At 40.2% G+C, this 21,087-nt stretch overlaps 2 protein-coding genes across 2 annotated transcripts in view; one reads left to right on the plus strand and one right to left on the minus strand.

Moving 5' to 3' along the window:
- TBCD (tubulin folding cofactor D) overlaps positions 1 to 21,087 on the plus strand; it is a 121,734-nt gene that overhangs the window by 19,050 nt on the left and 81,597 nt on the right. Inside the window, exons 10-14 of the mRNA XM_038156786.1 lie at positions 1,808 to 1,940; positions 3,049 to 3,197; positions 4,133 to 4,193; positions 4,729 to 4,803; positions 7,798 to 7,892. Of these exons, the coding sequence (XP_038012714.1) occupies positions 1,808 to 1,940; positions 3,049 to 3,197; positions 4,133 to 4,193; positions 4,729 to 4,803; positions 7,798 to 7,892 (513 nt within the window). The remainder of the gene's footprint in view (positions 1 to 1,807; positions 1,941 to 3,048; positions 3,198 to 4,132; positions 4,194 to 4,728; positions 4,804 to 7,797; positions 7,893 to 21,087) is intronic.
- ZNF750 (zinc finger protein 750) lies at positions 7,902 to 19,488 on the minus strand. The gene is made up of 3 exons (XM_038156787.1): positions 18,317 to 19,488; positions 12,261 to 13,889; positions 7,902 to 11,843 (listed from the first exon to the last, which is right to left on the minus strand). Exons 2-3 carry the CDS (start codon positions 13,682 to 13,684, stop codon positions 11,132 to 11,134), a joined length of 2,136 nt encoding a protein of 711 aa, XP_038012715.1. The 5' UTR covers positions 13,685 to 13,889; positions 18,317 to 19,488; the 3' UTR covers positions 7,902 to 11,131.

The following is a 21,087-nucleotide window of genomic DNA, read 5'->3' on the forward strand; positions in this document are numbered from 1 at the left end:
AAGTCTCATTCTCCCACGTCCTAAGGCTGAGATGCAGACACTTCCTTAGAAAATGCCTGAGAGATGGGTAATGATGGAGATAAGATAGTGAAAACAAACAGCGTGGAATGACACAGGTGCACATCCTGGGAATGCCATGGCACAGGAATAGCAGAATCCACTGGAGAGGCTGCCAGAGAAGCAGAACAATAAACAGCTGGGAAAATGACAGTGCAACAGCAAATGACAGAATTTAGAAAATACCACAGTACAGCACAGCATGGAAGGAGCATTTTGAGCTCACAGCATTAACCCTGCTGGTAAAATCAGAAGCTTTGGCTCGTGGCATAGAAAGAACAGTGAGTAGTCATGAGTCTGGTAATAAGAGGAAAATCATGATATCAATGAGTGAATTTACCCTAGAAAATCTAGAATGCTCACAGCTGAGAAGCAGCTATTCAGATGGGAACTGTTCAGGATAAGAAAATGAGAGAGACAAAAAATAGCTAAGATTTTTAATTATAACAGATGTGAGGATGAAATAGGGAAAAAAATAGGCAAATGTCAAAGCAAGATCCTGTTTGAAGTCACTTGTGACATAGAAGTTGAATTAAAAACAAACACTAGCCCTGGAGTAATTTACATGGGTCTGTAGATATTTTAGTGATTCAAGAGCTGGCAGGACTTGGAAGAGGCCTTTATTTATATATTCTTAATTTATTTTCTGTCTGTGAATGATGATGCTTCTGCAGCCTCTTCCTCCTAAACTATCAGTCTCTTGGGCTTTTATAACTGCAAAAAATCCAGGTTGCTGGAAGGTATTGAAGTAATAATCATCATCACTGGCTTGTTGTCTGCATGGATTGCTTCATTTGTAATTTCAGTACATCAAGATGCATCACCACTCTTTTTAAAGACTTGAGCAGATTTGTAAGTCATGTCTTACAGTGTCTCAGACTTTGAAACAATTGCATTTTCTTTGATCTCTTTGTGTTTTGAACCCCCTGATAGGAGGCTGGGGAAGGAGGTTGCAGAGGATTTGGCTGCTGTGGTTCCATCTGAGCAGTGCACTTGGAAGCCCAGTGGCTCTTTCAGAGCCTGAGTCATTAGTCTCTATTAGCTAATGGTCAACTTCTGAAGAATTCTTTTCACCCTAATGAAACTGCAAAAGGGTTTTTTTATTTGTAACAGCCGTAGCTTCCTTGTGAAAATTTTGAATCCTGGAACTTTATCCTCATTAACCCAAGATTCTCCTTTCTCTGTGTTTTTTTTTACTTGCTGCACAAATAACTTTGTTACCTTTGATGTGCCCAAATGAGAGGTTTTTGTGGCTGATTGTTTACACATCCACGGTGTTTCTCATGTGTAAATGTTTCTGGACATCCATCATCATAAAAATTTCAGTGTCAGGATTTGGTGCTGCCTGAAAATACTAAATGAGGAAAGGGAAAGCTTCTTCAGTGTGCAGGAAATTTTCTGAGTAAAAGAATTACATTTTCTAGCTTCTGGTTCTGTTAGATCACTGAAAATTCTTAGACCCTGAAAGACACTTGGATGTGCTGCTTCCAGTGAGAATCAGAGGCATAAACACTCAGAGAATGTAGATTATAATTTTCATAATCCAAACTAATCCTTAAAGCCATCTCCCCTGGCTGGGCAGTGAAGGATATTGCAGCTGTTTGACCAGTGTCTTCTACCACAAAGTAGGTAACCAGGCATTTGTATTTCAGTAATGCTTTTAAAAATAGAAATCTCCTAAAAAACATTCAAAACTTTTGAGATGTTCATACCAAGGTGTTTTTTCTGGTGTGTTTGTTTTCTTTTACAGCTGCTACTGTTCTGGAGTGTCTTGATAGCTGCAAGCTGTCAGAAAGCAATCAGATGGTTCTGCGCAAGCTGGGCATGAAACTGGTCCAGAGACTTGGGCTGACATTTGTGAAACCAAAGGTAGCAAAATGGAGGTCAGTTTATAGCTGAAAAGTTCCAAAAAAAGGAAAATCCAAAAGCATAAAACCCACTACAAATACATAAATCCATACATTTGCCTCCTGCTCCTCTTAACCTTCCCTTAATGAAAAAGAAATCCCTGTGGAAATGAACATATTCTTCATTTGCATTATTTGGAAAAAGGAGGATTCTTCCACTGTATTTGGTTTCCTGTATTTTTTTTCAATTTTGGTACATTAGTGAGTGCTGGGACGAGCCAAATCTGACTTTGCACGTTGCACAAGCAGCAGCCTGTTCCCATATAATGCATAACTCACTAAATATGGGAAGACCTTTGTTCCTGAAGCTGATTTCGTACAATTTTGTAAGAGTGAACATAACTTTTTCCATTACCTGCTCCTACCCTGATTCGATAGAAAGTTCACAGGGGAAAAGTGGTTTGCAATCCTGCTCTGGTTTTGCATATTAGTCAGGTTTTGGTGTCTGGTTTTACCTACTGCCAGAGGGCAAACTCTTTTTTAGATTTCTCGCACTGATATTTTAAAATTGCAGGCTCCCTTGGTGACTATTTTTATTGTATTTATTTTACTGGCTTTTGAGAACATCCTTAGGCATAGAAAATTCTTTTTAGGTGGAGAATGTACCTTGCCCCATGGCAAAAGTCAGTTTAGCATGTAAAGTCTATCTTTTGTAAGAGTGCATCTACACCACGGGCTAAATATTCGAGTACAGCTTGGTCAGAAAGTACTAAGCTGGCTTTGAGATTTAAAAAGCAATTTTTAATAAGATGATTTTATTAATTTTTAATTTTTTTTATTTTTTGGAGAGACTTTTGGGGCATGGGAATTTTGTCTCTCTTTGTTGTTAGCAGTGGAAAATAGGTTATAGTGAAACAGGAAAGGAGGGATAATGAAAAGGAACCATTTGAATAGTCTGGCTCTTCTCACCTTGGAAAACAGACAACTGGGTCAGGAGCAAGGAGAATGGGATAATTCTGCCTTTCCTTTAAAGCAGCCACTAAAAAACTGGAGAGCTGTGCCCTGGGAGGTGGGAAGTGGCAGACAGGCTTTGTGGCAGCTGGGAGTTGAACCAGAAATGGCTGAAGCTGCGTTTGCTCTGCAGGTACCGGCGGGGCTGTCGCTCCCTGGCTGCCAACCTGCAGGCTCAGGGTGCTGCTGTGCAGAGCCAGAAGAGAGAAGTTGCTGCTGCTGAAGCTGATGATGATGATGAGGAGGAATATGACATCCCAGCAGAGATTGAAAATGTTGTAGGTGTGTTAAAGCTGGAGAGAAATCGTTGCAATGCTGCTGTCGGATTGTGCCCTTTTCTTTTAAATTTAAATTTTAAATTTATATACAAATACATATAAATATATATGTAACACTAGATAAACCTTCTATTAAACTTTCAAAATTCTCTACAAATCCATTTCTCACATGCTGCAAAGTAAACATACATTGGAAAACGATCTGCTTGGGGCTAAAAAAGTAATGAGTAATGTGGGTATCTGTGCTAGTGTGAACAGCTGGAAAGACTCTACAACTTCAGTCTGTGCAGCTGATTAGAATAGGTGGTATTTTGTCAAATGGTTTGGATTTCAGCATCTCAATCAGAAACTCAGTACTGGAGTATTTGTTGTGGAGCTGGCCATGGAGGTAGAAACACACTGAAATACATTTTACCAATTTTATCCAGTTATATAAAAGAGATGCCCTGAGCCTTTCACAAATGAATTTAAAATTTATAATGAAATACACAACAAAAAAATGTGTCACATGAAAGCTGAAGAATTATGGTTTAATTTTTAGACTGTGGTAGTATCAAAGGAACAGCATTTGTTTCTTAATATGCAGTTGTACAACATGTCCTCTGCTAGCTGGCTGGTGGATATTCTGTAAATAAATAGGCAGAAATTTCATCAAAAGACTTTTATAACTGAATAATTTAATGAACCTCTGCAAAAAGCACCATGACTACCATTTTGAATCTTTTACAGTACTTAAAATTTCAATCTTTTTCCATAAACCATTTTGACATATTTCTTGGCTTTTTATTTCAAGTCGTACTTGTGTGACTAATAGAATAAATCTAGATACAATACAAAGATTTTTATACAGAGAGGCAAATGAAGTTTGAACATATTAAGAATTTTTTTCTGTTGTTAAATAAGAATAATCTGGTTTTTTTTTAATAAAATTATTTGCAGAACAATTGTTGGTTGGCCTGAAAGACAAAGACACCATCGTCAGGTGGTCTGCAGCCAAAGGGTAGGTTTGTTATGGTGACTGGGGACAATACATATAAACAATATTTAACATGTAAACACTGTATTTCTGTCTTGTTTACAGCTTAGCTGTGTTATTGTCATGATTGATAATTTGAGTGTATTGCCAATATTTGCTGTTACTGCAAATGGCTTTAGCACAGCCTGTGGTGGGTGGGTGCACAGGCACATTTGTCTCTTTTGCTGATGAAAACTCAGGTCGGTTTTCAGGGAATTTCAGGTGGGTTTGGAAATAGATGTTCTGTGTAAGACAAGATTTGAAGGGTGCAAAGAAACATTTCTTCAAAATGCTTTTTTTGCCCTTTCTCTTTTAAAATGCATTTCTGGGGGGGCTTCACTGCAGTGTAGATTTTTTTTAAAGTTTGAGATTGTTGTTTAAGAGTATCAGTCTTAGGGCAGTGGGGTGGCATCTTGAAGTCAGGAGGATTCCAGTAACTAATTTTTTTTTCTTATAAGTTACCAATCAACTGTAGTACTAATGATCCATTGTATGCTTCTTTCTTTTTCTTCTTCTGTAGAATTGGTAGAATAACTGGAAGACTTCCAAAAGAATTAGCAGATGATGTGATTGGGTCTCTGTTGGACTGTTTTAGGTAAGAATCTTATTTCACACTTTACACACATCTAAAACATGTCTGCTGGTGGAACAGAGGGACAGCAGTTAGGAGGAAAGGTGTAAAAATCTAAATTTTCATGCTGTCCTTCTCTCAGACTTCAAAATCTTTGAAGGCACAGATGGGCTAAGGGTATTCAATAAAGAAATTATTTCTGATCCCTCCTCGTGACCCCATACTAAGGGAATGTGCAGGGAGTGAAGGTAAACTTAGGAAAGTTTAAAAAAATGCTCTTTAGAGCACTTTAGAGATTCCTGGTGTACTCAAGCTCATGTCTTGAATTTAGTGTCCATCCTCAGAAACCCAGTAGAGCTGGAAAAGATATTCTGAAGGGAAGGCTGAAACATGTAGGGAGAGTGAGGAATAAATAGGGTATAATAGAGATTTATGCACTTGGGAACGGTGTGGATGTGATTGCCCTCTAGGTTTTGTGTTACTAGAAGCAAACTCAAGCTTAGGTGGCAGGTTTAGAATAAAGACACAGTGGTGTTACTCAGTTTTTACAGTTAAACTGTAAAAGCTTCTTGCCATACAACCTTGTGGATACTGAGAATATTTACCTGAACAAAAAGCATGCTTCTTGTCTGCAAGCTTCTCCATGATCTGCCAGAGTCTGGAAGTGTTTTGGAGAGTGAATGTGCTGGTTCTTAGGCTCTGGCCAAGGGATCTGCTGTTGGCTGTGTCAGAGAGGATTTGGGCCCCGTGGAAACTCTGGTTGGGGCACACAGAGCTGTGGGATGTTCTTTTGGTGCACTTTAGTGTTGGGTGTCATGGCTTTGCATTCCTGTAGAGCATGCAAAGTCATGAAACAAAAAATTAACAAGTATCATGTGTTTTTGTTTAATACCAAATTGCTCATCACAGCTGCATTGAGTACCTGAAATCTGAACGAGTGGTTTAGGGCAAGCCAGTAACAAAAAAAAGAGTTTCTTTATTGGCAAGAAATGCTGGTCATGAGCAGTTTGTCACTCAGATGTCCCTAGTTTTAAAAAGTATTTTCACTTTGGTTGTGAGTACAAATAAAGGATGCCAGCTCAAAGGATAACACAGTAGAAAAAAAAGAAGGTATAAAGTGTGAAAGACTTGCAAGGAAAGTATCCACGTAGAAGATCCCTCACTGTGTTACTGTGATTAATTTAAGAGGTGCTGCTGATCTCAATTATCCCTGGAGCTTCAAAGACCTGTGCTCACTGTGTTTTCTTTCCTTGTTTTTCAAGTCATAGGGATGAGTAATTCAACTGGTAATTGAGTGACCTGCTTTCTTCAGAAACACCTGAGAACAAACGTGGGCAAGGACAGAGAGAGCCTGTCTTGGAGTCTTTGCACTAAATATCTAGTGACCAAAATAGGAATAAAGCAGTTGCTGGTCAGAGGCCCTCTGTTGAACCTCTTGGGATAAGAAGAAAGGATTTGTTCTATGTAGACATAACAAAAGGCAAGAGTCAGGGAAGAAATAAGTGATGGTTTTTCACAGTGTAGTGAGATTGTCAGCACAGTTCCACTGGGGTATGAGCACTGTGGTGTTCAGCATACTCATAAAGAATCCTGGTAAACAGGGGAATGAGGGGCTGAGGAAATCAGCTGATATTTCAAGTTGATTTAGTGTAGTGAGAGCTAAAAGTGACAGGAAGGAAAGCATTACAGAAGCCTAGGTGAAGTACTATGACAGTAAATGTCATGTAAAATACAATGTCTAATGCATGCAAACTGATGTACTGGGGGCAAAATGCTGCTGACTGTCAAAGCCCTGGAAGCCAGTGCTCTGTCAGAGTGCATCAGGGGAGCCCTCAGCAGCTGGCAGGGAAAACAAGACAAATGTTGGAAATGATGAGGAAAGGAAGAGATAAAACGAAATCACTGAGAAGTGGTGTAAGTGATGGGGTTTTTACAGGTGGGCAGGAGGAGAGGAGGGCTGTGATTTGCTGCATCTCCTCTGTAAATAGGCCAAAGGAGGGAGAGCAAGTGGCTGTTTACGATTCACTCTCCCTGGTGCCAGAGCAGGGAAGCAGCAGGAAGTGCATTTCCACACAATTATAATTAACCAGTGGAAGTCATTGCCACGGGATGTTATGGGAGCCAAAAGTGTAAAGGGAGTTCAAAAAGGGATTATCCAAATTAATGGAAGAGAGTCCCTTCAGAGGTTATTAAATAATGAATCTGGCTCCAGCCTCTGGTTCAGCTGTCTCCGTGCTGATTGCCAAAGCCAGAGGGGCACGAAGGGAGTGGGGGTCCTGCTTTTCTTTGGCTGAGCACCTGCTCTCAGAGCTCTCAGGGTTGCAATTCAGAATGGTGTTGGGAGAGATGAAGCTTGGATTTGACCTGGCCTGGCTGTCCAGCGTTTTCTTCTCAAATTCCTACCAGTGTACTACAGAGTGAGCTCTGTTCAGATTTAATCCTGCAGCAAGTCACCTTTCCTCTTTTCACTCCACTATCTGCCGGCCCACTAAAAATTATTTACCATTTGGGGTTTTTTGGCCGTGTTTACTGCAAGTTTCTCTGGTTTATATATTCTAAGGGTGGATAAAATCCACAATTTGCTTACTTCATAAGCTCTTGTGATGGGTTTGCTGGGAATTGCCATTTGAATCTCTTTTGCAGTTTAAGGGCTGCATTTGGCACTAAACTCATTAGTTACTTTGGGTATGTTCTGTAAATCTTTTGCCCATGTACTAGGAAGTTGTTTTCCTTTTCTCTATGAGTTTCAAGTTCTGAATCTTCTGTATTGAGTTATATTTATAGTCATAAATGAGTTTTTTTCTTACTTAATCATATTTATAGCATTGTTTATGTTGCATAAACGGCAATGAAAACATTTAACTTGACATTCTTCTATTTTACAAGTCCATTGCCATCAGTAACACAATAAGAACATGCTGGTTTGGATTAGGAGTCTTTTAAAATGTTAGGAATTGACTATAAGAAATGAAATCCTGAGGGGGGAGCCAGTTTTAACCAAACTTGTCCTGACATTAGTTTCCAGGAAACAGACAATGCGTGGCACGGGGGGTGCCTGGCCCTGGCTGAGCTGGGCAGGAGAGGATTGCTGCTCCCTTCCCGAATCCCAGATGGTGAGTTGGACTTGCTGACTGTAAGTTCATGAAATAATTTATATTATTAGGCACCAAATGTGTGGCAATAGACTGGGATTTGCTGATGTGTGTGTGCTGGGTGATGACTGAACCACTGAGTTCTACAGTAAAACATTTGCCCATGGGGATATTTAAGTACTTCTGTCTAAAGCATTGGCTTGGGTGTGCCTTTTTTTATACTTAATAAATATTTCTTTCCAAAATGGAATTAATTTCTTGGGGTTTTCTTCTTTCTTCTTCTCTCCCATGTTTCTTTGTACACTTGTATAAAACAATTCTGCATGTCTCCATATTGTGTCAGTGTCATTATTTAAGCAGAATATATTAAATAATTGATGACTAACTTGCACTTTGAAGCCAGTAACTTCTGCTGTTTGTTTATGGTTAAATTTCAAAGGCCAGGTTCATGTAATTTATACATGAACTGTTTATGTTTTAAATGGGTTTTTGAAATAGCAGGATGGAAAGAAAAAGAACAGGGCAGAGGAATTGCTTCTTTGTGTGTTCTGTAGTTATCAACATGCATTGAATTACAGAGATATTAATGTAATTTTGGTCAATGCCATACACAGTGGGAATGACAAAAGCACAGTGTGGCAGTTGACACCCACCCTTGGGTGCTTTTACAGCAGTGTCTTGTTCTAGATGGTTCTTTGGATCCCATCTGGTGCTTCCGTGTTGAACAGAGAATTGAACACTAAATTTTAAAAATGTTTCAAAGTTGGTGTTTCGTACCAGTAAGTCAGGGTGATAATCTTGTCTAATTTGAAGATGTGCTGTAAAATGTGGCATTTAATCCAGTTTATTACTCTGTCTCCATGGAAGGAGTTCATGTCCATTCTAGATCTGCTGCATGTGAGAAAGTTTGTACAGTGGGCTTCAGTTGGTTTCCCTTTTTTCATTACTTTTGCCCTTGCATGATAAAGGTGAAACAGTTAAAAACCTTCCATCTTACAGCTGGGGGATCATGAAAGGGAAATCCTCCATAGGTAAATCTGTCTTCAGTTCTGACAAAACCAAAACTGTCCACCTGTGTCAGGGAATCTGGATAACCTCACGCCAGACTTTTATTTAATTTGAAGAAGGCAGATCAGATCACCACTAGAGCTGGCTTTTATAAATAATATTTGTATGGAGATGGGGGAGAATAAATCCTTGAATTCTATGGAAGAAACACCAAAAAGTTTTTCTTTGTTCACTTGAAAGAAATTCAAATTGCCAAGTAAAGAGATAGATGAGATGTTTTGTTTCGAATTGTGGATAATAGTAACTGAAGCTTTCACAGGTGAGTGAGGCATGTAGCTTACGGTGGAGTGTGAAGAGTGCCAGTGGTGACACACGACTCTGTAATTTCATGTTTGGAAATTAGGGATTTAGCAGCATCTGACCCTAAGATTGAAGCTTTAATCTTGGACTGGAAAGCAGCTCTTTCTCTTTGATCACGTGCTGATGTACAGCTCAGTACCTCACACTGACTTATGCCCCGCTGTTGTGATTTCAGTTAATTTGGCTTCTTCTGTTACTGCATTGCCTTTTTTCAAAATCACATGGATATTCTTGCCTTTTGATAATGTGAGAGAAGCTTTTCTCTATGAAGGATTAAATTAAAGATCAGTGTATCTCTTTTTGTTCCTTACCTCAGAAACTGAAGTTCTGTCATTTACTGTTTAATTACTCAATTTGTTACAATGCTCTGTCTGAGTTGCTGGCTCAAAGCAGCACAGCACAAAACACGAGTTAAAAAAATTCTGGCAATTCTGCATTATGTTGAATGCAGCTCCACTTCCTTAAGTAGGTTTACACCTCTTAGTGATGTTCAGGCAGGTGAGGATGCCTCTAACCTGAGGAATGACCAGTGAGAAATGTATACCCGTGGTTTGATGGGAATAATGCTTGTTCTGGGTTTGTTCTCCTTACACTGTGCAAATTCACACAGGGATCAGCCTTATTTTAGTTGAACTTTTGCAGCAGTTTGGACAAGCTGCACAGCAGCTTTAAGGCTGGGGGAATTCTGAGCTTCATTATTGATAATTAAAAGTAAGGATGAATTAACTGTGTAGTGAATTTCTATCACTGAAGAAAGCTCTTTTCTTTGGAAGTGTTTGGAATTGATATGGTCCCAAAATTCTGCTTGCCAATTGAAAATTTAACCAACAACTTCTTGCCAGCTGTTCTTCAATGCAGATAGTGTAGTGAATGTATTTGTGTTCATTAATGACTTTCCATATATTTTAAGTACAGATCATAAGATTTATTTGAAAAATTGCCAGTTTATATACACAGATATAGAAGTAGGAAATATTTTATGGCTGTATGTAGAAGGACACAGAAACTGATAGTGAGTGATAACACATGTACTGAAACAAGACCTTCACCAGGAGAGTTTGCCTCAGGTGAAATAAATTATATAAATAACTTTTTAGGCCTGGAGTTTGAAGGCTGCCCAGTGTCTGTCTAACCTCAGCAAAGCAGGCACCTGGATTGCTTAGTTCTTCATATTTTCAGTGTTGTTTTCATAGCTATTTACTTAAAGTTGAACATAAACTGCATTTGTTAAACCTGTGCAGGCTTTCTTTGGTTTGACTCGGATCTTGGTCTCAGTCAGTGCAAGAAGAGGTTCCTTACACAGGGTTTGGGGCAGTTTATTTAAAGTGGCCTCTGCCTCTAAGTAACTAAATTTGGTCTGTTGTTCTCTCTTAGGGCAGCATGGCAAAGTGCAGACAGACAGATACACAGAGCAGCTTTTACAGTATATTCTAAAAAGGCAGTTTTAATCTTAAGCTTGTTTAAACTACTGCACAGTGACATAAAAAAGTTTTCAAAGGAAAAAAGAAGACCCAAACCCCCTCCTATTAGATGAAGTTAAGGCTGAAAAAAGACTATGACAGTATGTTACTGAGCAATATTGTTTCTAGAGCTTAAATGTCTTTTAAGAAAAGAAGTTGTAAAAGTTATTTTACATCATACAATTGCAAAAACCCCTTGAAGATTCATCTAATTAACTTTGGCTTTAGTAACGAATGCAAAAATTCACTCATCAAAACCTGAGCTTGTACAAGGCAAAGTTCAATTACTTAAAAATATTAATATAAAATTATGAACATTATTTACAATGGAGAGATTGAATGTATCTTGTCGTGGGCCAAGCCCAATGAATGAGGGTTTGTAGAAACTTCACGATGATGCTGGTAACCAGAAACTCACTGAAAGGAGGAGAATTAGGACACTCTTGTTCTCTTCCTTAAAGTGAAGACTCTGCTGCAGTCATTGGGCCTGACCCTCTTAGCACCTTGCTGGGATTTCGTGGATTCTTTTTGGTTTGTCCTTTTTTGTCCTTTCCCCTTTGGGTTGCACTGAGTATCCTGAGCATCGGCGGCGGGCTCCGCGGGCGCGCCGTGCCCGTCCTGCGCGCCGTGCCCGTCGCCGTCCAGCCGGGCCGTGCCGGGGCTGTAGGCAGCCAGCTGGCACAGAGCCACGGCCGCCGTCTGCTTCTGCTCGTCACAGCTCTCCATGAGCCCCAAGTCTGCAGCCTCACCACGCTGGGCCGCCGAGGGTTTGTCGCAGGCGCTGCTGCTGGGGGTCTTGGGGACGCACGGCTCCGCTCCGGAGCTCTCCTTCTCGGCGCTCGGAGGAGCGGCGGCGGCGTTGTTATCGTGGGATGGGCTGTGGAAAGATGTTTTCAGGGTGGATGTGTTACAGGAATCCTTCACTGAGAGGTTTAGGGGCACGTCCTGCATTTCCAGGAAGCTCTGCCTGTCTGTTTTGGATGGGGTTTTGTACATGTGCTCGTGAGTAGGTCCTGTGCTTGCGTCGGGCTTTTTTGAAAGATTGAGGGGACCTATCCCTGTGTCTTCTTCCGTGTTGGACAGTGAGCCCGTGTTGTTCTGGCCATCAGTCTGTGTGTGTGAGTCTTCATCAGTGACATTGATGCTGGAAGAAACAAGGAGAAAAGAGAATTTACTATCAATTGCTCTTTTAAACTGGAGCTGAGGAAGTGGGCAGGAAGAAGAAAAAAATCTAGACTTCTAGGCTAGAAGTCCCACAATTCGGTTGTTTCTCCTTTAAATCCCCCAAGTCCTTTCACCATACCCATCACTGTAATAGAAATAATTCCCTGAAGTACTCAAACCCACTGGAAGTACACAAACACAGTGGAAATTCCTGGTAATTTAAGGAGAATGTACAGTCTGCTATTGTAGCACCTGTGTGCTTTGCACAGTCGGTACAGAACATATGAACTCACTGCTGTAAATCTAAATATGTCTAACAGGCATTGCATGAAATGTGCCCATCTGTCTTTGTGTGTCCCTGGTAACCCTGGCAGGAATTTGCAAAGTGTTATTTTACCTGTTGGGTGAATCCCCTCTCTCCTGCTGTGCCTGCACGCCTTGCAGGGAAGGCGCTTGGTCCGTGCTTTTTCTCACAGGTCTGAAGGCTGTGAAGTTTTCTTCTGCTTGGTCATACTTGCCCAGGGATGTGGATGATGACTTGTTGGAGAGGTCAAACAAACCCTCACATGTGTGGCTTGTCTGGGTGAAGTTGGTGGGGCTGGGTCTGCCAGGGGAGCCTGTTGCTGCGCTTCCTGCGAGAGGGCTCATTTTGGCATTCTCTCTTTCATTTTGGTCATCCTTAGCGTTGCCTTTGGCATGCAATAATGTCATTTCTTTTTCATAATCTGCTTGTTTTTTATGTGAGCTTAGAGGGTATTGTTGGGATGGGCTTAAAGAAGCTGGGTACAGCAAGGTAGTTTCTTCCATCAGATGAGAGTTTTGATCCCTGTTAATACCAGCTACGTGTGAAAATCTGTAAAATGGAGGATCTGTTGGCCTACAAAATCCATATGGTATTGGTGGAGTGGAGTGGTATTGTTGGAACAATCGATAGTGTTCATATGCTGATGGATTTAGGGGTTTTGGAAGTGGCCCAGGGTGGGGAAGAAAGTGTCTTTGGTCTTGTGTTCCATAGACAGAGAGAGCAGAGCTTTCACACTCTGAGCTGCCTGGGAGCAGGTAAGGTGTGTAGATAGCCAGCCGGTGCTCATAGAAATGGGGTGAGTACTCGGGAATCATTGGTTGCATGTAAGGTGAAATGGAACCAAAGCCTTTTGTGGGAGCAACTTTATGTGGAAATTCTGGGAGGAAAGAACCTGCCTTCCACGGGTGAGCTGGTGCGTGAAACGCAGACTTGGTGTGAAAAGGAGAGCTTTTGTTAGAGAGGGAGAGGATTTCAGATGCCTCAGTGATTTCTGGGCCTTTGCTGTCTCTGTGTTCTCCGACGGGAACAAAGGCTGAGGGCCTGACCATGCCCTCCATCAGGGGCTGCACGCTGATGGCACCTTCTGCTGCAGAGCTGGCAGGGCTTAATTCCTTGGGAAGCGCAGGTTTCTGTCCTTGAATTGCGGCGTTTGTCGCCTGATTTTGTAACTCAACATTTTCCTTGGCATCTTCTTTTGTAAAAGGATATTGAGGCTTTGAATCGAGGCTTGGCAGTCCGTTTGTGACAGATTTAGAAGAAGTTGCTTTGACGGTAGATTCCAGCTGGTTGATCTGCTTGGGCTCCAGGGAGCTGCCCTTGGGACACTTGATGACACGATCCTGCTCCGACACCAAAGTGATGGAGTTTTTGCAGAGGCCATACTTCATGTGGTTAAAGAGATGGGATTTCTCGTTGCAAGTGAAGGGGCACTGGAAGCACTTGTACTTGAACGGCTTTCCTGGTGGTCTTGGGATGTAATGAGGCTTCTTGGGTTTACGTTCTTTGAGGAGACTCATTTTTTTTTCTGCTTTGAACAATTAAATGTAATGGTTCTTTATAAAAACTTTCTTGTGGTTGGCTTCCCTCGGTTTTAGCCTCGTGATGTTTCCGGTTTTTCAGGTTTCTAGAGTCCTTCTTCCCAGCTGAGGAGAAGCAGCTCCTGTGGTGTCTCAGGGAAGAGGGTGCCGGGAAAGGAGGCTTTTGCCACTGGTAGTGCAGGAACTGAAACACAAAGTTTAAAATGAGCTGTTGTGGAACATTGGAACTAAACACAAAGTAGTGCCTTGTCTTAAAAGCATTCCCCCTCATGGTACATATGTTGTGTTATTTGGGTATTTTAAAACAGAATAAAAAAGCTGGATGTCAGGCTGGAGTTAGATGCACATTGACCTGTGGCATCCTCCCGCACCCAAACACAGTCACACAAGTGGCCTCATTTCCAGCAGCAGCACTTGTCACCTGCCTGTGCTGCTGGCTCAGGGGAGTTCTCGTTGAAAGCTGGAGGAACATTCATTGAGAAGATGAAAGTAGAAATCCAGGCGGAGCTGTTGAGAGAGGAGTGGAGTGGGTGGGATGGGAAGAGGCAGGTCCTGGCAGGGGCTGGATGTGGGGCGAGCCTGTCGGGCTGGTCCGGGAGAGCGAGGAGGGAATTTCCTGCTGTGGTGACACAAGGGTGGGGTGGATGGGTCGCTCTTGGGTGGCTGACTGGGCTCTTTCTGAGACTGACCAACCCCTCTCTTCACTGGTGTGGCGTTTCCCAACAGCCCAATCTCAATGGATACCTCAAAAGTGCCCAATCTCTCGAAGGATAAAACCACACCGATTTTCTTCCTCTTCCTAATTCAATTAAGAGAAATGAGCGCTGCAGTGTCTGACTAATGGAATCCTCTGCCTGATAAACACATCTCCTCCCATCCTCCTGCTGCGTCGCTCCTCGCAGATTGCACACGGTTAACACGGGCACCCCAGTGTATTAACTCGGGGGGAAAAGTGTCTGACAGTAATTGATTTATAGGGAAAGGATCTATCTGCCTTTCTTTGGAAAAACGAGGCTTGTGGATACTTTATCCAGCCCAGTGATTCGCTGGGTAGATAAGTCAGGAGGGCTTGTACCGGCTTGTTCCATTATGTTCACTGATTCTGAAGGCGTGAGAAACTCTCGGAGTCAAGTTCTCATGATTTTATAGGATGTGTTATGGCAGAGATCTAAAAACTGATGATTTCATCATGAACTACAAGCATCATTATCAAAATGATGACTGTTGCAAAACCACGTACTGTATCTATTGTGTTACCCGAAACTACAGGAATACTAATTGGAAGAGTGACGAGATAGCTCCATTTTTTTTTTAAAAAAAAGCTTTTTTTTACATAGAAGTTTGAATTAGTAGTATTAAAGTGCTAAGTTTATGAAAAGAATTGCTGGTAATTATGTGCTGTGAGATTTTAGTTCAAGTAGAGATGTTTTGCATTTCTTAAATCAGAGATTATTTAACAGAAAATGACAGGCAACACATGATGAAAACTGAAAGGGAAGCTACAGAATTGCTGCTTGGCTCATCAGGTATAGTAATTCTAGCAAATTTGTTAAATGTTGTTTCTGATGTCATGGAAGTATTAATTTTGTTAAAATAGTTATTGTGAAGGCACCCTTAAAAGTGCAAAGCTGCTCTGCAAATAGAAAAAATAATCAAGCTTTTTCCTAAAATTAATGAGTGATTAAATGTGCTTCAGATTAATGAAAAAGGAATTTCTAGAGAAGTAGCTTTTTGTTTTTCAGGTTTTAATGAGGTTGTTTGAGTTGGATACTGGTACTGTAAGAGCAACAATGAAAAATGCATTAGCATGTTGAAGTCTCATCATTGGAGTAGGGCTGAAATGGTAGTCTAATAATTTTTTTTAGAATAATTTGTTGTATTTTAAAATATTTTAAATAACAATAGCTAGAAATCCTTTGAAATATTAAAAATAATATTTTTACATTAAAAAATAACTACATGAAATACTGAGACATAGGAGGAGAGGTTGAGATAAGGAGCTGGGCTCTTTCTTCTGCCTTAAGTGAGCTTGTTGCACTTATTTTTACCTAATGATGTGTAACTAGCATGGAAAGTTTGTAATGGACTCGTTCAAGTCAGTTTGTACCTGTTATTCTTTATATCTTCTTGGAAGTGCTTGTACTAATTATTCTTGAAAAAAGATATTGTTGTCAAAACTCCATTGCTTTCTTAGGTGAAGCATTTATGATAAGGTCCGAATCTGCATTCAGGTGCAGCATTTATAATAAAGGGATGGTAATTAGATTTCCTTGTTCTTCCAGCTTTCCTTTGCTTCATAATGAAAATTCCTGTGCGTCCTGTCCTGCCCCCTCTAACTTTGTACTTGGTATTTAACTTTGATTCTAGTTATTCCTGTTGGACAGAGTATTAACTATCATTTCTTAACAAGATAAAATGCGTTGTTGCAGTTTTAATGTTAGAAATTTCAAGCCTTGGAGCTCCTCGGCCGTGGGTACAGCAGGAGAGCATTCCAACAGCTTTTTATTTCTTTCTATTTAATTTGTTTTGATGGCTCCAGAACCTGCTGCTCTGACTTGGGAGGTGCAGAGAGCAGCTCATTTTAAAGGGTGTTTACCTTTCCTAAACTTAGGTCAGCGCCAGCCAGGTGAATGTTTTCGTTCTCTCTTTTACTATTTGATCCCTTTTTTTCTCATGGTTTAAAAATGCCAGTAATAAAATATTTCTAAAGTTAGACAAGTAGGATAGTTCTTCCCCTGGTCCCTAATTCACTGAAGTGTCTGGCAGAGAGACATATTTTAGTATTAAAAAACATTAAAACTATTTGATCACACAGTCAAAAAGGACATTAATAGTTTAAAATAGGTGTAACCAATTAAAACTGTCCCTATAGAAATAAAGTTGCTTACAGCTGTACAGTGTTTGTTTTGTGCTGCCAAAGTTAGAATTTAGTATTGGAGAAAAATATCAAAATAAGTAGTTGCTTTTTCCTTTAACTTCAATGTCATCACTTGTGATATCTTTTAAAAAGGGGAGAAAAAATCTTGAACAGCAGGATAATTTTTACATAACTTTTTTTCCTTAGATTGAGAATTTATTTCCTGTAGATCTGCCTGTAGAAATGCAGATGGTTCTATATTATTATAATTCTCTAGTTTTGAAATGCAGCAGTGTTATTTATTTATATTTTTATTGAAAACAAGTTATTCAGATAATCTTGATTAAACTTGAGGTTATCTTAGTTGGTTGTTTTTGGCACCAGTAACCTCCTCATGGCTTTCGAACCTGTCGCCCTTTCCAGCCTGAGACTGACTGCTGCAAGTTTCCTTCCTTCTGTTTTTAAAAGCACCTTGTTGCTCCCTCCTCGCCTTTAACCTGTTGGCAGGTTCAGAAAACAGGAATGTAGTTGAACACTGTGTGTAAATATATAAACAAAAAATGTCCGTGGGGATGAGTGTATACACACATATGCACATGTGTTTTCATACACACACACAGATATGTGCATATATATCTGTCCAGGTTGTTTTTTTAGGGTTTTAAGTAGTTTAAATTGTTTCAGATGCCCAGTTGATCAAAGAGGAAATTTCAAAATGTCTTTTATTACAAGCAGGGACAGTAATTACATTTCTTTTTAGGACACTGCTTCAGCAAAGTACGTAACAGCTGCTCATGCCCACCCCATTATTATTGCAGGCTCCTTCTGGTGATGTGGATCTCTCTGACCAGGAGGACTCACTGGGGTGGAACATTTTGAAGGACATGCTATAATTAAAATATTGTGATGTGGCATTATTGCATAACCCAAGGACATGCCATTGTCACCTACCCAGGGTGTTGCAAGAACGAGATTTGTGAGTTTTATTCTAGCTGAGATTTTTCCAGCGATTAACCACCCCTCCCTTCTCAACTTCCAGGTCCTTGAAACTGAAAGATAAATTTTAACACAACTGATTGTTAATTAGGAGGAAGCAGGGGTGAGAGGGGTGGGCTGGGAGGGCAGTGTGTGTGTGTGAGGTGCAGACCCACAGGAACTGCTCTGTGTGTGAGAGGAAGCTCCGAAACACAGGTTAAATTACTTGCTTAGGCAGCGTGGATAGGAAATAAAAATCTCTCTACATACCAAGTTAATAAATCAATGTCTTAATACAGTCTAATTGACTAGAAAATAGAAAACGATCCGATTTTCTGCTAAATTTCCAGGAGGTGGAAAAATTAATAAATCAAAGCTGGAGCACATTATTTTCATACAAGCTTTTCAGATGAACCTGACACGACTCTAGGAAGCAGAGCTGGCAGAGCAAACACAGCAATTTTCAGCAATACAGCTTTTTTGTCATACTTCAATATATTAACTCCCCAAATAAATTAAGAAAAAAAAGGTGCTGAAAACCCTTTGCACCAACAAGAGTTAATTGTTGTAAAAACTTGCAAGAGTCAGATTTTCTCTCAGACTGAAATATTCCCCTCTCCTGTTGAAACTTTCTGCTGAAAGCTGAGACTGGTGCCGTGAATGCACCTGCTGGAGTAACCCTGGCTGCTGGGACAGCTGGGAACTGAGCACCTCACATTTCCTCCTTAATATCAGCAGGTTTTATTGAAAGAAATGCTCTAAAAAAGCAATGTACTCACCGGGCACTGGGGTGTCCGAGAGCCGCCGGGCGGGCGCTGCGCTGGAGCTGTCACTGCTGGGAGAGCAGTACCTGTTCTCTGCCTGAGCCCTGAGTGAAACTGCAGGAGGCTGTTCCAGGGGAGGGACCTGAGCGTGTAGGAGTTGAGCCCTCGGGGTGTAGAGATGCACCTGATATTACTGCAGCCTGCAGCTACAATTCATTTGTTTGCGTCCACCGCTCTCATTGAGCATTACCTCAGCATCTCCTATCGAAGGCAGCTCCCGTCGCTCCGTGCCCTCCAACAACCAAGTTTTGCTCTCGGCTCTGGTGGCTGTTCCTTTTGCAGCGTGGGGTCAGAATGGCTGAGTTAACACTGAGGATATTTTAAGTTTTGTAGAAGTGACTCGTGGGCAGCAGAACTGACTGTACGCAGGGGGTAGCAAAGCTTAAGAAATAATTTTGCTCGTTTTTTGGAGACTGACTTTTTTATTGCATGCCCTTCACAGCTTTAATATTCTTGCTCTTTTTCTTTTTTCCTCCCCCCTCTTCATTTTTATTTAAATTTTTGTCCTTCACGAGTCTCCTTTCTGAAGGCGGGACTGAACGAACTCCAAGCTCGTTTGCCACAGGAACCTGCCAAAGCTTGTCTATAATCGACAGCCAAACGTACAGGTCCTGGAGAGGGAAAGAGTCACTGCAGGCAGGACTGATTGTCGTGGCTCTGTGTTTGCTCAGGACCTGTGAAATCCAGCAGTCAAATGGCAAAGTCAACTGCTCGCCCACTGCCAAGCGTTGGGGCTGGTTTTTAGTTGTGTTTTTTGTCAGAGTTTGTACCTGACAAATTTCTGGGTGCGTGTGCCAGTCTCTGGTGGCATGGCTGAGCTGCTCAGTGCAATGATTTCCTCTCACACAGGCTGGCACAAGGAAAATATTGTGATACTTGTAGCTCTGTCTAAAAACCACTCCAGTTAATGCATAAGCAAAGGGGCTTTTGGCTACTAATTCCAATATTCCAGGGATGTTAAAACTTCTGTTCAAAACTGAACATGAGAACCCTCTGGTTTCACTCACTGCTGTGTAGATAAGACAGCTGCAGGTTGCTGAAACTTTAAATGTATTTTGTATTTTTATATTTATATATAAATATATAAATATTATATATTTTAATATAATATTTAAATCTATATATAATATATAAATTTATATATAATATACAATATACAACATAATATATATTATATATTATATATAATTATATATTATTATATGTTATATATTGATATATATTTATATATATAAATATAAATGGATTTTATAGTTAGCAAAAGTATGATTTTAATGGAATGAAAATTATTAAGGAAATTGTCAGGACAAAACCTGTTTAGAAAGTGCATAAAAGTTGTTTGAAAATCAGTCTTTTAAGACACTTTAAAGCAGTGACTTAAAAATATTTTTTAAGGTGTTGCCTTTGGTCTGGTGGAATTATTTACAGACATCTGCTTCCCTATGTGGGTATGCAGGTCACCATGCTTCCTCTTGCTGGGCTGCTGTAACTTTTTCAAAGAAAAATTCAAATGATAAACAATCTCTAATTTTAAGGTAGAAGAGTGGCTTTTGTGGTATGTTTTGTTTTTTTTCCTTAGTTAATTTTTTGTTTGTTTCTATAATGCAGTGTAGCAGTATAAAAGTTATATATATATATAATATATATATCACCATACTTCCTCTTGCTGGGCTGGTGTAACTTTTTGAAAAAAAAATTCAAATTATAAGCAATCACCAATTTTAAGGTAGAACAGTGGCTTTTGTGATATATTTCATTTTTTCCATTGGTTATTTTTTTAATCATTATGTTTCTATAATGCATAGCAATATAAAAGGTTTATATTACTGTCCCATTACTCTCTAGTTGTTTGTGAATCCTTTGGATTAAGATGGGATAAATTCTTCCATTTAGTTGTGAAATATTTTGAATAAAAATTTTGGTATTAGAAATTTCTAAGGGAAAAAGGGAGAAAGACTGTATTCAGCAACATTTCTGGAAGAAAATTTCAATTTGTGGCACCCAGAGGAAGCTGCTGGACTCCCTCAACAGAGCTGACTGAGCTGCCATAACAGGCAGTCGGAACTGGAACTTTGATTTTATTTTTTTTAACTTTGATTTTATTTTTTTTAACTTTTTTTAACTTCTCCCCATTGCCCGACCTTGTATTTGGAGGGGACATGTGATGCCCAGTTGCTGCACTGACCCACAGGAAATGTTCTAAACCCAGCTGCTTCCTGGAGGTGCTGTTATCCCTCGGGTCAGTGAAATCAGCTGCAAGTGAAGGAGAACTGCAAGAAAAAGAACAGCCATGGAAATTCTCCTTTGCTTGGGGCTTGGATGATATTAAAAACCCAGATCTGAGTTTTTCATGGATGGACCCCAGAGCAGGACTATGAGAACTCCTGTTCGTGCAGAATTCTAGAAATACTAAATCATGATTGCAGTGATGTTGTTTCTACACTTATTTTTAACTGACTTGATCACATCCTGTCCTCTCAGTGACCCCAATCCCCTCTTGGAAGCATCTTTTTCATCCACCTGAACACAGCTCAGATTAATTAAAAGCACCAAGACTGACATAGTAAAATTTGGAATTATTGATACGTTTATGCCAAGTTGCCTTTTTTTTAAAAATGTGGTTATTTTTGTTTCTCTGTGGGGCTGAAGCTTTGGGGTTTTATCTTCTTTGGTGTAGAATATACTTCTTTATTCTAGGTTCTTTTTAAAATTCAGTATTAAGTAAG

This window comes from Motacilla alba, chromosome 18 (assembly GCF_015832195.1).
Source record: "Motacilla alba alba isolate MOTALB_02 chromosome 18, Motacilla_alba_V1.0_pri, whole genome shotgun sequence".
Lineage (NCBI taxonomy): Eukaryota > Metazoa > Chordata > Aves > Passeriformes > Motacillidae > Motacilla > Motacilla alba.